At 41.9% G+C, this 13,923-nt stretch overlaps 2 protein-coding genes across 2 annotated transcripts in view; both read right to left on the minus strand.

The window, feature by feature from the left end:
• The window catches only part of LOC310798947 (basic helix-loop-helix ARNT-like protein 2), a gene marked incomplete at both ends in the record, with an annotated part of 32,683 nt that extends 30,554 nt beyond the window's left edge, over positions 1 to 2,129 (minus strand). Inside the window, one exon of the mRNA XM_083661502.1 lies at positions 2,012 to 2,129. Within this exon, the coding sequence (XP_083517628.1) occupies positions 2,012 to 2,129 (118 nt within the window). The remainder of the gene's footprint in view (positions 1 to 2,011) is intronic.
• A 9,597-nt stretch (positions 2,130 to 11,726) lies between these two features.
• The window catches only part of LOC310795151 (serine/threonine-protein kinase 38-like), a 35,951-nt gene continuing 33,754 nt past the window's right edge, over positions 11,727 to 13,923 (minus strand). The window contains exon 14 of the mRNA XM_083657196.1: positions 11,727 to 12,513. Coding sequence (XP_083513322.1) covers positions 12,389 to 12,513 — 125 coding nt within the window. The 3' untranslated portion in view covers positions 11,727 to 12,388. The remainder of the gene's footprint in view (positions 12,514 to 13,923) is intronic.

Here is a 13,923-nt window from a genome sequence, read left to right on the forward strand (position 1 = left end):
GAAATGACCAGACCAAACTAGACAGAGTTCATGACAACTGCAAAGCTAAATGTTTCTTTTTCAATGTTGTAAACTAAAGAGATCAAGCAGAGCCATTTCAGCAAGAGGCTCAAAACGCCCAAATACAACAAATACAAGTGTGACAGCGATGACACAATAACTGTAAGTAGAAGGCATTTTCTTAAACCACAATCAAGTCTAGCATGGTGTGTTAGCTAAGCCTCTTAGCCTGTGTTCACGTCATCAAAGATACTTTATACACCATCAGATATGAGGGTGTGTAGGGTGGTTGTGGTTGACTGTGTGTGTGAGTGGAGGTTAGCTTCTCTGTTGTTCAAACTTATTTGCAGAGTGAATGTAATGCCAGGCCAAGGTGTATGGTGCCTATGTAAGGAGGTCAAGTGGACCACCACCAGGAAACTGGAGGTGGTTGCTGGTAAGAATAAACTATTTTTTTTGTATGTTGTCTCATGAGGTTGGCCTGTTTGTAAATTCCCACGTGACTTACAGGTGGCTGTTCTGTGCATTTCACATTAAAGGTTATGTGATGGAGAAGTGTGACTGCAGCAAAAACATTTGTTCTGAAGATCGTCAAGGCAAAGTGATTTTTCTTTTTATAAAGTGTAAATATGACCATATTCAATGTAATAAATGGATTTGAAATCAAGCTTGTGTAAGCTCATTCTTGTTTGGTAAGAATCATGTATATGCATGATAATATAGCATGATACTGAAAAGGCAACTACTGTAGTTGCAAATGTGTCAGTTTTCAATAGTGATTCAAAAGGGTTTGTGTAGAAATGAAAATAAATTAAATATTGATCAGTATTGATAAAAGACTACAGAAGGAAGTCCATAGGGATTGTGAAGGCATGCAGTAGTAAATGTGTAAGCAGTGTGTAGTACCTCTGTGCCTCTGGATGCTGATTGGTGCGAATCACGGGGTTTGGATTCAAACCAATAGATCAGAGCTGGGAAGATGGATTTGTCATGTGATCTCATGATCTGGGAATCCAGGTGCCTTGCAAGGCTAACTTCATACTTCTACTCCACTAAATTTTTTAGGCAAACATTGTACTTTTTATTCCACTAAATTGATTTGCTAACTTCAGTTACTAGTTAAAGTTTGCAGATTAATATTATTAATTGAAAAATAAATATCAACTAATAACTTAATAACTTATTAATTTTAATATAAGGAATTAAAATGACCCCCACCATTAAGTGGTATATTATTGTGAAATGGGACATTCAGCACTTTAACTTTTGATACTTTGAGTAGGCTTTATATTTTGAAGCTAATACTTTTATCTAAGTAAGGTTTTGAATGCAGGACTTTCTTTTGACACTGTGGTATTTCCTTCACCACAGAAGGGACCGGGGTGAAGATTTCGAACCCACAACCTTCTTGTGATGCGAAAATAACATGCATTTAACTACTGGATTATAATTATTGATGCATTCATGTGTGTTCATTTTATGCGTTCATCAACTTCTGTCGGCTATATGTTGGGTATAGCCTACTAATAGGCTACATCATAAACATTATTTTTATATTAGGCTAAATATAATCTGCAAGTAACTAAAGTTATCAAATAGCCTATAGTGGAGTACAAAGTAGCTACAATAGCCTATTTGCCTTAAAGATGTAGTGGAGAAGTAGCAGAAATTGGAAATAGGCACCCAATCAACTTACTCCACCGGTTACTTACACTAGGCTACTGTACTTTTGTGTGTGTGGAAGTCTCCCCCTACTTTAATTTGTCTGAGCTAAGTACGGATAGAAACCGCATGGACGTCACATCATCGACATTTGATCCACCCACCTGATCTGATCACTGTCAACAGAAATAACACACAGTCGCTAACCGCCACCGCCAGTTTCTTTTTTGGAGAGGGGGGTTTCGGCGCGTACCGGAAAACGAATCAAACCCCTTGAAAAGTGCATCAATGACGCGCTGCTCACAGAAACTCCTCACTAAAAAACTCGCATTTTCGGTGGGTCGCCTACCTGCTCGCCTGTCCCGGTCCCTGTCCCTGTCCCGTGCCGCTGCCCCGTCCTCGCCGCCGGCCGACATGCCTGGACTGGAGCCGGTCTGCCCGGTACGCAGCGCAGCGTCGAGACGCATGTGGAGAGGAGAGCCACCAGATGTAGTAACACAGAGATGGGGAGGGAGGGGGGGGGGGGGGGGCACGTGAGGGATGTACCGAGGAGAGAACACCCAACTCCAAGGACGCAAGGAAGGGAGGGGGAGGGAGGGAGGGTTCTGTGCACTTGTCTCCTCCTCCCTACGCCTTTTCACTTCATTCATACATTTTCCACACAGCCGTCAGAGTAGACTGCACTAACCTACAGGCCTACTTTCCACTTTATTTCATTCATTTTCCAGCCATCATCATCTGGCAGCTGCAGCATGCATGAATCAGCGTCTGTTCTTTTAGGGGTGGGAATGCGCATTTCTAGAGTCTCAACCCCTTAAAAAGGACCATTGACGAGATTTTGTCCGTCAGACCCAAATCTGAGAATATTTTTTGTATTATGATTGTGTCCAAAACTGCGTGACTGTAGCCATTAAGGGAGAGATCAGATCAGATCTCAGATCAGAACAGAACAGGTATTGTTCTACATTCTCTAATTGTGTTAACTTCTTGTAGCCTGACGGATGCTGAAGTTTGCGTCTCCCTCCCGATGCTTGTCTGCAGGGCGGGTCACATCATGATGACGTCATGTGATTGTCTAGTGATGCGCTGATTGCTGTTCACTTGACGCGCAGGAAACGCTCAATCAGACCGAGACAAGTTCGGTCCAGCACGAGACTGCAAAAAGCGTCACCACTGCTGACTCGACTACTCTCTCCCTCCCTCTCTCTCTCCCACGCTGCAACTCGTACTTCTCCGGCCAAAGAGGGGTGATAAAGACAGAAGTCTCACTCTGCCTCTGTTGTTTTTTAACTGAGACCTGCAGAGACTCTGCTTTCAGTGAATTTGCACTTCAAGAATTCAGATTTACGCTGTTTGTCTACATGTGAGATATGTCTGGGTGGTTGAGTTTAAATAGTGTACATTTTCAAAGATCTGCTTTAGGCTACTAGTTGCCCTTTTTCAGTTTGGGACTACAATCAACATGTCACAACTGGGCTTTGAAATTAAATGTGTCCGTCCAAACAGGCAAGTTTGTTTGTTGTGTGTGTGTGTGTGTGTGTGTGTGTGTGTGTGTGTGTGTGTGTGTGTGTGTGTGTGTGTGTGTGTGTGTGTGTGTGTGTGTGTGTGGTCATTCTTTGTTTAGTAATTTAACTTCAAATAAAAATATTGTGTTTAATGTATTCAGTTGTAAAATTCCTCCTGGCTCTAATGTTGTTGTTTTGTCTATGAATGGAAAAACTACTCATGCATATAAACTGTAGTACTTTTTGGTAAGGAGCCGTAAAGCGAGCGCTGCTGTCACAGCACCTCCTCTGCCCATAGCCTGCTCCACTGTCAAGGTGTTCCTGAGATATCGCATTAACAAGCATGAAACGGTCGAGAGGTCACAGTGACCTTGAACTTTGACCTTTGACCAGCAAAATCGAATCAGTTTATCATTGAGTCCAAGTGGACGTTTGAGCCAAATCCGAAGAAATTCTGTCAAGGCATTCCTGAGATATTCATTAACGAGCTTGAAAATTACATTTGTGAGGTCACAGTGATGTTCTGGATGGAAAAGACTGAAACAGAATTGAGACAATAGGACACTAAACTCCATTGAGATTCATGACGACGACGACGACGACGACAACAACAACAACAACAACAACAACAGCCTATTTATTATTATTAGTAGTAGTATTATTAATAATAATTATTATTATTAGGCCTATATGAGGGATAAGCCGAGCAGCATTTTGGTAAACAAACCGCGTCACTGGGTGCCAACGGCAATGGAACCCTATGGAGCCCAAGTGGTGCGAGGCGTGAGTGTCTGACTCTAGCCAGTTAACTCTGTTTACATTTTAAAAACTGCAACAGTTCACACAACTTTAACACGACATGCATATATTATACATCAAACTCTTGAGCTAATTCTGCTCTCACTCAGAACGTCAAAATATATGTGATGTAGGCTATAGTTTTTGAGATATTAACGTTTGTTTGGCACAACTCATACTATTAACTGCCGCGGGGTTCCACATTTCTTGGTGTCAAGTGACGTCACGCTGATTCGTCCTATTATAATAATAATAATAATAATAATAACAATTTTAATTAATAATTAAAATTAATTTGTTAATTAATTAATTAATTAATTAATGATACATCTATATTTTATTTTTTATTATTGATAGCTTCAATAAGAAAACAACAGAAATTCTAATTTTAACATGGTGTCATTATTAGGCTACAGTATCCTCTATCATCCCCCACTCCCAGGGCGTCCTCATTTCCCCTCTGTCTTTATAAATCTACCGAGCTGTCGTTTGCTGCCAGCATAGACGATCTTCGGCTCTCACCTACATAGTGTAATTCGAGAACCTCGCACGAGACTTTACGTAAGGAGGACGCTGCACGTGCCAGTCAGAAACGTGTTGACCTATATATTATATAACCTTGTCATCACGTGCCGCCCGCTGGCTCGTTAACCCATTTTGCGCGTCTGCAGAGAAAGTACCGTGGACTTTACCAGAGATGAATGAATGGACTACCAACCCGGAAGAGACGTCAGTCGGGGAAGGGGGGGGGGGGGGGGGGGGGGGGTATAGCTACCTGTTGGCTAGTTGTAGTCCTATGATAACCTGCATAGAATGTTATATCTACACGACAGCAAAACTATAGGTTATATAGGTTCTAATTGGATAAATAATGGTGCTAGTCCTTAAAAATACAATAAATCCCCTAAGTAGGCTACCTCAGACATACTTTAATATAAGTCCCTGTAATATTACAGGGATAGGATAGGGATTTATATTCTAGCCTATAATAAAGTCTCCGGAGTGGTGTAGTCAGGGGTTCTCCTACCATTTTCATTATGCTGGCTGAAGCAAAATCAGAGATGCATTTTAAATTATTTCATGAATTGATTCGTATCGTCTTTAGGCTATAATGCTATAATAACTGTATGTTGTAGTTGTAACTTTGATATCTTCCTTTTATGTTTATTTCTTACTAAAAGCCTACCAGGGACAGGAGTGGGAAACTATCTAGCTTTAATCTCTGAAACATCATTTACATTGACATGTTTGTAATGAGTGAAGTGCATTGTCCCTATCAGTTAATAAACGATATAAATAAATAAAACATCTAAGATCCACAAATAGACCCACATTTAATCAGATTGTGTCGCAAGCAACCATAACTGTGATTTTTTTTTTTTGCTCAAATCTCCAATCAGAATTGTCATTGGACTTCATTTCACTGTTAACTTGGGAAAGGAGTTTAAACTATTCATTTAAAACTATTCCTCAGACCCCCCTGGGACCATTGGTGATCCCCAAACCCCACTTTGGGAACCGCTGGTGTAATTGCATAGTTTTCCCATATTCCCTAAACTTGTGTGCTCCCATATTCTGATTCTCATATTTGGAGCTTTTTTACAGCGAGAAAACAGATCTTGTCTTATAACTTTGGATGTGTTCTGGCTGGTTTTGGAGGACTGGTTTTGGGGGACTAGTTTTAGAGGACTGGTTTTGTGTTCTGGATTTGGGTGGGGGCTGGTTTTGTGTTCTGACTGGTTTCGGTGGACTGTTTTGAGGGACTGGCTTTGTGTTCTGGCTGTTTTGGATGACTGCTTTGTGTTCTGGCTGGTTTTGGGGAACTGGTTTTGTGTTGTGGACAGTCTTGGGGGACTGGTTTTGGAGGACTGGTTTTGTGTTCTGACTGGTTATGGGGTGCTGGTTTTGTGTTCTGACTAGTCTTGGGGGACTGGTTTTGGAGGACTGGTTTTGTGTTCTGAATGGTCCTGGGGGCTGGTTTTGTGTTCTGGCTGGTTTTTGGAGGACTGGTTTTGTGTTCTGGCTGGTTTTGGAGGACTGGTTTTGTGTTCTGGCTGGTTTTTGGAGGACTGGTTTTGTGTTCTTACTGGCTTTGTGTTGTGGTCAGTGTCAGTAAACTCCTCCTGGCTGTCAGCCGGAACATGGTGTCACTTCTTACTCATGCCAGAGGAATTTCACTCTTTCTAGGACTCGCTTTTGAGTGAAACGTTTCCTCGGCTCACAGGCACCTCCTATTTCGATGGTTCTCAACCTGGGGTTCGGGACCCCTCCGGAGGTCGCAAGATCATTTCAGGGGGTCACAAGATGACTTATACATTAGGGTAGGAAAAAACAATTTCTGCTATAAAAAAACGTTTTGTTAAAGATATTTAAAGAGGAACTCAGGAACCTTTACTCTGAGGGGAATTTTAAATCTCAAAATTTTAGCTTTACTTTCACTTCAGTAGATCAGACCTTTTACTTCTATTTAAGCAAAACATCAACAAAGTAACAATAATTCTACTTGAGTAGGATGTTTTACTTCACCTCTGTCTGGTTGATTGAAGATGCGCCTGGTATCAGCTTGCCTCCCTTTCACACGTTCACAGCGCCCTCTAGTGGATCCAGAGAACCATAGCAGACTGTCACCTGCAGCGAAACACATGATGCTTTAAAAGGTGTGTGTCTCTGGTAGTGTCTTGGGTTGTCTCTTCCTCCCAGTGGCATAACGAGTCAATGCTGGGTCCCAATGCAAGATGGTCAAAGCGGGCCCTGCGCATCACAATGCTATTATGCTATAGGCCTAAATGACAGAATCGTGTTGCAGCACCATAACAGATGAAAACATATACGGTGCCCCTGCTGCCCCCCCATCATATGTCACTTTAAAGGACGTCATATTTTGTAATTTATAATCATTTTTCTGTACTGTCTCCTACAGTATCTGATTAGCTACTTACTATTAAAGTGAATCTTAAATATGTAAAACACTTTGTAAAAGGGCTTTATATTAGGCTCGGCCGCTGTGCGGCCCTGCCCGTAGGTCGGCCGCTGCGTGGCCTCGCCTGCCCTATTGGTGCTCGATTGCATGTAAAACGGCATCTCTGTGGCCGAACACAGAACTTGAAACAGACATAGCCCACATACTCAATTTTATATATATAGATATTTTGTATTATTTGGTGAATGGATGAGTGACACCATGGAGTAGATGGCTCATTGAGTACTATAGCTATACTTACCGCTTACTGTTACAGCTTAGTGGCTGTGTATGTTGTAGCCAGTATCATATGGTCTGGCACAGCTGGTCCAGTCCCAGCACTCCAATTAATGTCTTGCTTGCACCCGTGTTCCTGCATTTTAGACACAAAGTGGCTGATTTGGGTGGGATGTGAAATAGGAGTACGGTATATTTCAGGGTTTTCCAAGTAGAGCAGGCGTCAAGACTTCCGCTTCCGTCATACTGTATATAACATTTTGTCGGGGAGTGTCAATCATATCTTTCCAATGACTTGTGGAGGTTCAAGGAAAAATATATTTCGGTCAGAGAAGGGTCACAGCTTTTTAATTCAGAGCGCCCCAAATCCCTCCAGTGACCCCCCTCCTTCTAAATAACCAACAGTCCCTAATGATTATTTTCATTGTTCATTAATCTGTTGATTATTTTCTTGATTAATTGATTGGTCTATAAAATGTCAGAAAATGGTGAAAAATGATCAGTTTCTCAAAGCCCTGAAAAAGGAAGCATTCATTGATCTCATTGAGACCCCCAGAAAAAAGATCACATCAAATGTTCCTCCACAGCCCAAGATATTCAGGTTCTGTCATAGAGTAAATCAACCAGAAAATATTCACATTTAAGAAGCCCGAATCAGAGAATTCTGACTTTTCTTCAAAAAATTACTCAAGCCGGGTAATCAATCATCAAAATAGTTGTGATTAATTTAATAGTTGACAACTAATCGATTAATCGTTGCAGCTTTAATTCTGACAAAATATAAAAACTCGTCGTGCTGCTGAATTGTTTTGAAGTGAATCTTTCTTTATGTTTATTAAATCTTTCAGTTTGAACAAGTGAACACCGAAGTCCAGTCGGAGGAAACGTATGATGCTGGAACAAAGAACACAATTAAAGATAACACTAAGACAAGAAAGGATTACTGGCTTTCAAGATTCCTAAAATGATTTTATTTTCAACATAAACATAAAACATCAACATAAAAACTCAACAATGTGAATATATTAATGGGCATTTCCTCTGTCGGTTCCCTTCAAACGTCTACTACAATATGTACACATCTTCACACAATACACAACAGCATGTTGCTAGCCAGTCAATAGTTGGCTGTTTTTTTTGTTTATTTCTTATTTAATATACCTTTTACAATATTCCACATCCAGACTAGTAGCCTATATCAAGAGCGTGTAGGGTGGCACCGTGGCAGACAGTTAAGTCACCTTTAAATACTATAACTATCAAAAAATATTTAAACTGTACTTCGTAAATCAAATCGTAACTATAAAAACATCCAAAACAATTACTATAACTATTTTCGATGCAGAAAAAATACATTTTCAACCAATCACTTTTAAAAACTATGAAAAAAGGGGGCACGGAAGTCGGAATCACAGATATTATTGTAGTTTGAATGCTGCAGCAACAATATATCATTATACTGTAGTTCATAGTTATAAACTACAACGAGACGTTGTCTATGCATTTGCACTACTGTGTATTTTTTAAATTTTCTTGGCATGTAACATTTTTATATACTGAATATCGGCACAAAATATTAGCTACTGGCAGCTTCAGTCTAAAAAAAACATCTCTGTATCAGCCTTCAAACACCCATACTGGTCTATACCCACTAACCCCAATGTCTGTTTATGTTGTTTGGTTGAAATGTTCATGTTTGCTTTGGTGAAAAAGAGATTCTTAAATCTCAGTGGGATTAAATGGACTGAGGTCAAACGGATGATAAATAAAAAGCAGAGAGTTGGATAGCCTATACTGTAACACCACTGTAATCTTTCAAACTGTCATGCCCAGCCTGATCCCCACAATAAAACGTTGGCATTGTACTTTTCTGCAATCCAAAGATATATCTTTGGATTTGTAAAAAGATATATCTTCTGTATATAATCTTTACATTTAATCTTTAATAGAATATCAATGTTTCTGAACCAAAAATACTTTGCATATCACGTTCTAGATACATGTCTATCAACGTTCTCCACATCATAGAGTCTGTTATTGAAATAGTGCGGTGGCCAGTAAGAGTGTTGTGGTTGAGGTGGATGGAGCCTGTAAACACTTGCCTTTCACACTGGAGACTCGTGTTCAAGTCCCAGAATGTCCAAAGTCTACATTTCAACTGTAAGTCACATTTAACGTTGTTGTTAATTCAGACTAACCCAAACCATAACTCCCAACCTCCAGCAAGATGTTTTATCTGCCTAAACAGAAGCAAAGTTGTTAAAGCCGTTTTGAGTTACGTTGAACACTTTGAAAAGCGGTGAGGTTTTCAAATAAATCGACATTTACTTTCAAATCTACGCTGAGATTATAGGTTTGCAGAAATGCAAAATGGTGACATTCTAGGAATGTAAAAAGCATAATGTTTAGTTTCAAACTGACGTTGAGATTGTACGTATCCCGCATTGCAGACACGTCAAATGCCAACGTTTTTTCTGGTGACTGTGTTGCCATGGCAGCGGGAGCAGTGGCTTCTGGTGACTGTGTTGCCATGGCAGCGGGAGCAGTGGCTTCTGGTGACTGTGTTGCCATGGCAGCGGGAGCAGTGGCATCACAGGACAGGAGGCTGAAGCTGTGTTCAGTCCAAACAAAAAACAATAGCTGACAGGTAATAAGCTAGGTTTCAAACGGCTCCCTAGCAACACAATTCCATGAAAACAGTCTATAGCCAGGCCGGCGGTTCCTCTTCAGTCTGTCTCTACATGTCACAGCTTTACTCTCCTTCTGACAGCCGACAGACAAACGCCCGTCTCCCTTTTGAACAGCAGCAGATACACAAATGTTAAATCATTCCCAAAACAAGAAGATCTCTCCTGGAAAGACGCTCCTTTTCAAGGTAGTTTCAAGGTTATGTGCAGTAAGCGACGGCTACATGTGTTTTTCAGACTTCTTTGGTAACTATCTGTCCTTTTAGTCACAACTCCAAGCAAACGCTACGATTAAATGCTTTTGTTTTATAGGGAAGCATTCATTTTGTTTTGATATTAAAAAGGGATGTTTTGTTGTTGAGAAAACGTCAACTTTAAGGAAATCCAAAGGAAACTTCATTCGAAATGAACAAATGTATAATCTCAGAATGCCTATGACCTAAAAGCCACAAGCCGTACATGTGCTAAGCTCCTTTGCGCTATAAGAAATTCTATTTATTGAATCAATACTTTTCCCACCATGTTGTGTGTTACCATCATATTTAGTCCCCTGTTTCTCATATTTATTTGCTTTGACGCATTTGTTTTGAGCTTGTTTTCTAGTAACTTACGAAAAAAATCCTCTCCACCTTTGTTTTTATCGATGCATTTTTTCCCACTGTGCAAATACAATAAACACTACGAGTGACCCATCATTAGTTCACTAATAAATCTGCTTCACTGGACGACCGGCTGCAGTTTGCCCATCACAGCTCACTAGCTGACTGAAGTCAAGCTTCTGCAAAGGTCAACTTGTCCGTTCTGTTTGTTTGTTTGTTTCTGTGTTGGTTTCGTTCTTTCAGTAGAGGTTTCAGTAGAGGTTACCTGCTGCTCAATCAGCTTCAGTGTTTTTAACGTCGCAATCTGAGTTCAAAGCCTTCTGATTAATCTCTGAAAATACCAATAAAATATTTAGAATTCAGCAGCTATTTAAAGGCACTTTGCATGTTTCCTCCAGCTAAGCAGTGATTGGCCCTTGGACTGACTCTAATTGAAGCACGGGGGAAATACTGATTTCTGCGGCAAACAGAAACTAACTCGCTCTATCGTGAGGTGATGGACTTGGCAATTCGTTGTGCAGCATAGATAGATGGGCAAGTTGCAGATGAAGTTACTGTACGCACCAGCGCCATCATGAGGCTTAAATCTATAACAACTGAGTTTCAGTCTCACGCTTAACAAGCATCCAGAGTTTGACTACAGTGCAGAGCTCGTCTATATTGGCACCAACCAGCTGTGACAGTGTTTGGAGTGGTCGATGCGAGGCAGCGTTCACATGAGACATTCAGCATCCGTCACTTTCAGACAAGGCTGTGCCGCTGTGGGGCGGAGCTCCAGTGCAAACCGCATTCCTAGAAATGTCATTTATAGAAGTTGTTAGTGGGCAACGTCAAAATTCAACTAGTTTAAAAAAAAAATGACGCACTGGTTAGGTTGAGACATTCTCACGCCTCGCTCTCTGTCACACAGGAGATGTCGTCTGTTTTGTTGACGGATCCCAGATGCTCGTGTGAACGCGGCCTCAGCAGCGCCTCGCACGGAAGCCCCACTGCTGAGATATGCCGAGTCGTAGGTAGTGTACAGGTGTCGGTGTAATTTCGGGTCGCCTACCAGATAGGCTCGGGCACGCATTGTGATTGGCTGTACGTCGGACACGCATTGTGATTGGCTGTGCGTCGGGCACGTGGGATTAACGTGGGCAAAATGTCCGACAGCTTAGCGAGCTAAGCTACTGATGTCATCAGACATTTGGGAACGTTAAAATAGGAATCATACAAACATTTAATGATCATGATTCAAGTGTACAGGACCATTTCTCATAAACACGAGCCTTACTTTTTGAAAATAAATAATGTGAGAGTTGAACTTCAACTGTAGTCGTGGACCCGAGCCGCGCACATTCGGCAGAGTGAGTCGATGTGGTACCTACACCGGCCTGAGAGCTATGGCTAAAAGACGAGACCAGAGCCATAGAGCCGTTAGAGTTGTGTCATCTCAATTCACTCCAATGGTTTTTTTTTAACCCCGCAATAGTTCCCGGAAGTAAGCTTCTGGATTAAGCAGCGCTGTAGAGTTGCTGCAGAATGGACCATTTGTGATGTGCTTCGAAAGGGTAAGATGTTTAAAGAATCAAATTGTATATTATCAGCTTTATTTTATGCATTCAAACGGCCCGCCAGGTACTTCTTGGAACTATCCTTGAAACTAGCTAGAACGGAGCTCATAGCTACGTGAGTCACGTTGACGATCAAGCATTTTGGACGTCAGTTGGCGTGACTCTCTCTTCAATGGCTCTGGATGAGACGATATATAAACGACCGAGGTAATGCGTTAACACTCCTTAATTCCCGAGTTGCCGTTTTTTTTCCTGCTGTGGCCAAGCGAACCTAAAGGCTTGTGATGAGGGTTAAATGTAGACGGCGGTCCTTCAGCACCAGCGGGGGCTCGGGGGCCCCGACCCTGTGTCCCGAAAAGTCTGTCCCTCCGGCCGGCCCGCTGCCTCAGGCCTTCCCCGCCTTCATGTAGGTGGGGATAGTGCCGCGCTGCGTCAGGCCCTCGAAGCGCTTGTACGTGTAGTTGAGGAAAACCCAGTCTTTGGACTTGAAGTCCGGCTCCGTCACGTTGGCTGTTCAAAGAAAGGAAAAAAGAGAAAATATGAGTGGTTCTCGTCACTGCTACTCGTCTCAACCTGGGGTCATGAGATTCATGGTTCCTGCACATTTTCAATTACACACATTGATTTGTTTTGAAGATTTTGTCTGGTGTTCAATATGACAGATATTCTGCCCCTGCTAAATACGTCATATCACTGTATAGATGAAGACTGTTCTTCACATCCACAAATATCACAATATGTGAAATGATTGGCAGGGTTCCTACATACTTTCCATTTTTAAAATTCCATATTTTTCCAGGCAGACCCGACTGTATGTTCTTGACTGGATGTGATTCTGGTGGGTGTATTTCATATAATGCATGCAGACAGCGGCTGGGTAATAAGAGCATCCCTCTATCTCAACATTATTTTAATTATGCGCGTATCGGACCTGAACCGCAAGTTTTCATACTTTTTCATACTCCCCCCCCCCCCCCCCCCTTTCAAATCTCAAACTATTCAAGACCTGGAAATGATCAACTTAATTTTTAATACTTTTCCAGACTTTCCAGACCTGCTTAGGAACCCTGGAGATAATTTGGGCTGGTTGAAAGACGATTTATGGGAAAGCGGAAAAACGTATATACCATACAAACAAGCCTATTTTTTCAGACTTTTTCCTTGTGAAATACTGATCTGTGTTCAGTCTATTGTCTTCCTCTGATTATTAACCAAATGAATCTAGTACTTGAAAAGGAAAGATTATTCTCTCATCTCTAGCGTTGCTTGGTTTGAAGGTTTTAAGACAAAAAGCTGCACTAGAGGTATTTAAAGCCACGGCATTAAATCATCAACTTAATACTGATCATGTAAATACAGACAACAGAGGTCTTCAATGGGAATGAAAGATTGTTTTGAATGAACGATGCAAAGGAAACCTTGCATTTTATATCCATCCATCCATCTTCAACCTCTTATCCGGAATCGGGTCGCAGAGTTCCAGCAGGGGACGTAGGCGTTCCCAGGCCAGGATGGAGATATCATCTCTCCAGCTAGCCCTTAGTCTGCCCCGTGGTCTCCTCCCAGCTGGACGTGCCTGGAACACCTCCCTAGGAAGGTGCCCAGGTGGCATCCTTATCAGATGCCCGAACCACATCAACTGGCTACTTTCTATACGACTCCGAGTCCCTCATGGATGACTGAGCTTCTCACCTTGTCCCTAAGCCTACATTCACACAGGACGCCAAACGTAAGCAGAACTGAAGCTTGAAGCAGACACACAAGACACCTTCTCTTTTCCTCTCAGCTCCCCTCAGCGCCTACTCTCGCGCCTTGAACCCGCCCACAACTCGCATTGACTTGATGCCTCACGGCTTCACGGCTTCAGCGTCAAGCTTGGAAATTCGGCGTCAGGCCTGAGTGATCGCTTCGGCGTGGCGT

The sequence above is a fragment of the Poromitra crassiceps genome, assembly GCF_964638095.1.
Source record: "Poromitra crassiceps genome assembly, chromosome: 2".
NCBI lineage: Eukaryota > Metazoa > Chordata > Actinopteri > Beryciformes > Melamphaidae > Poromitra > Poromitra crassiceps.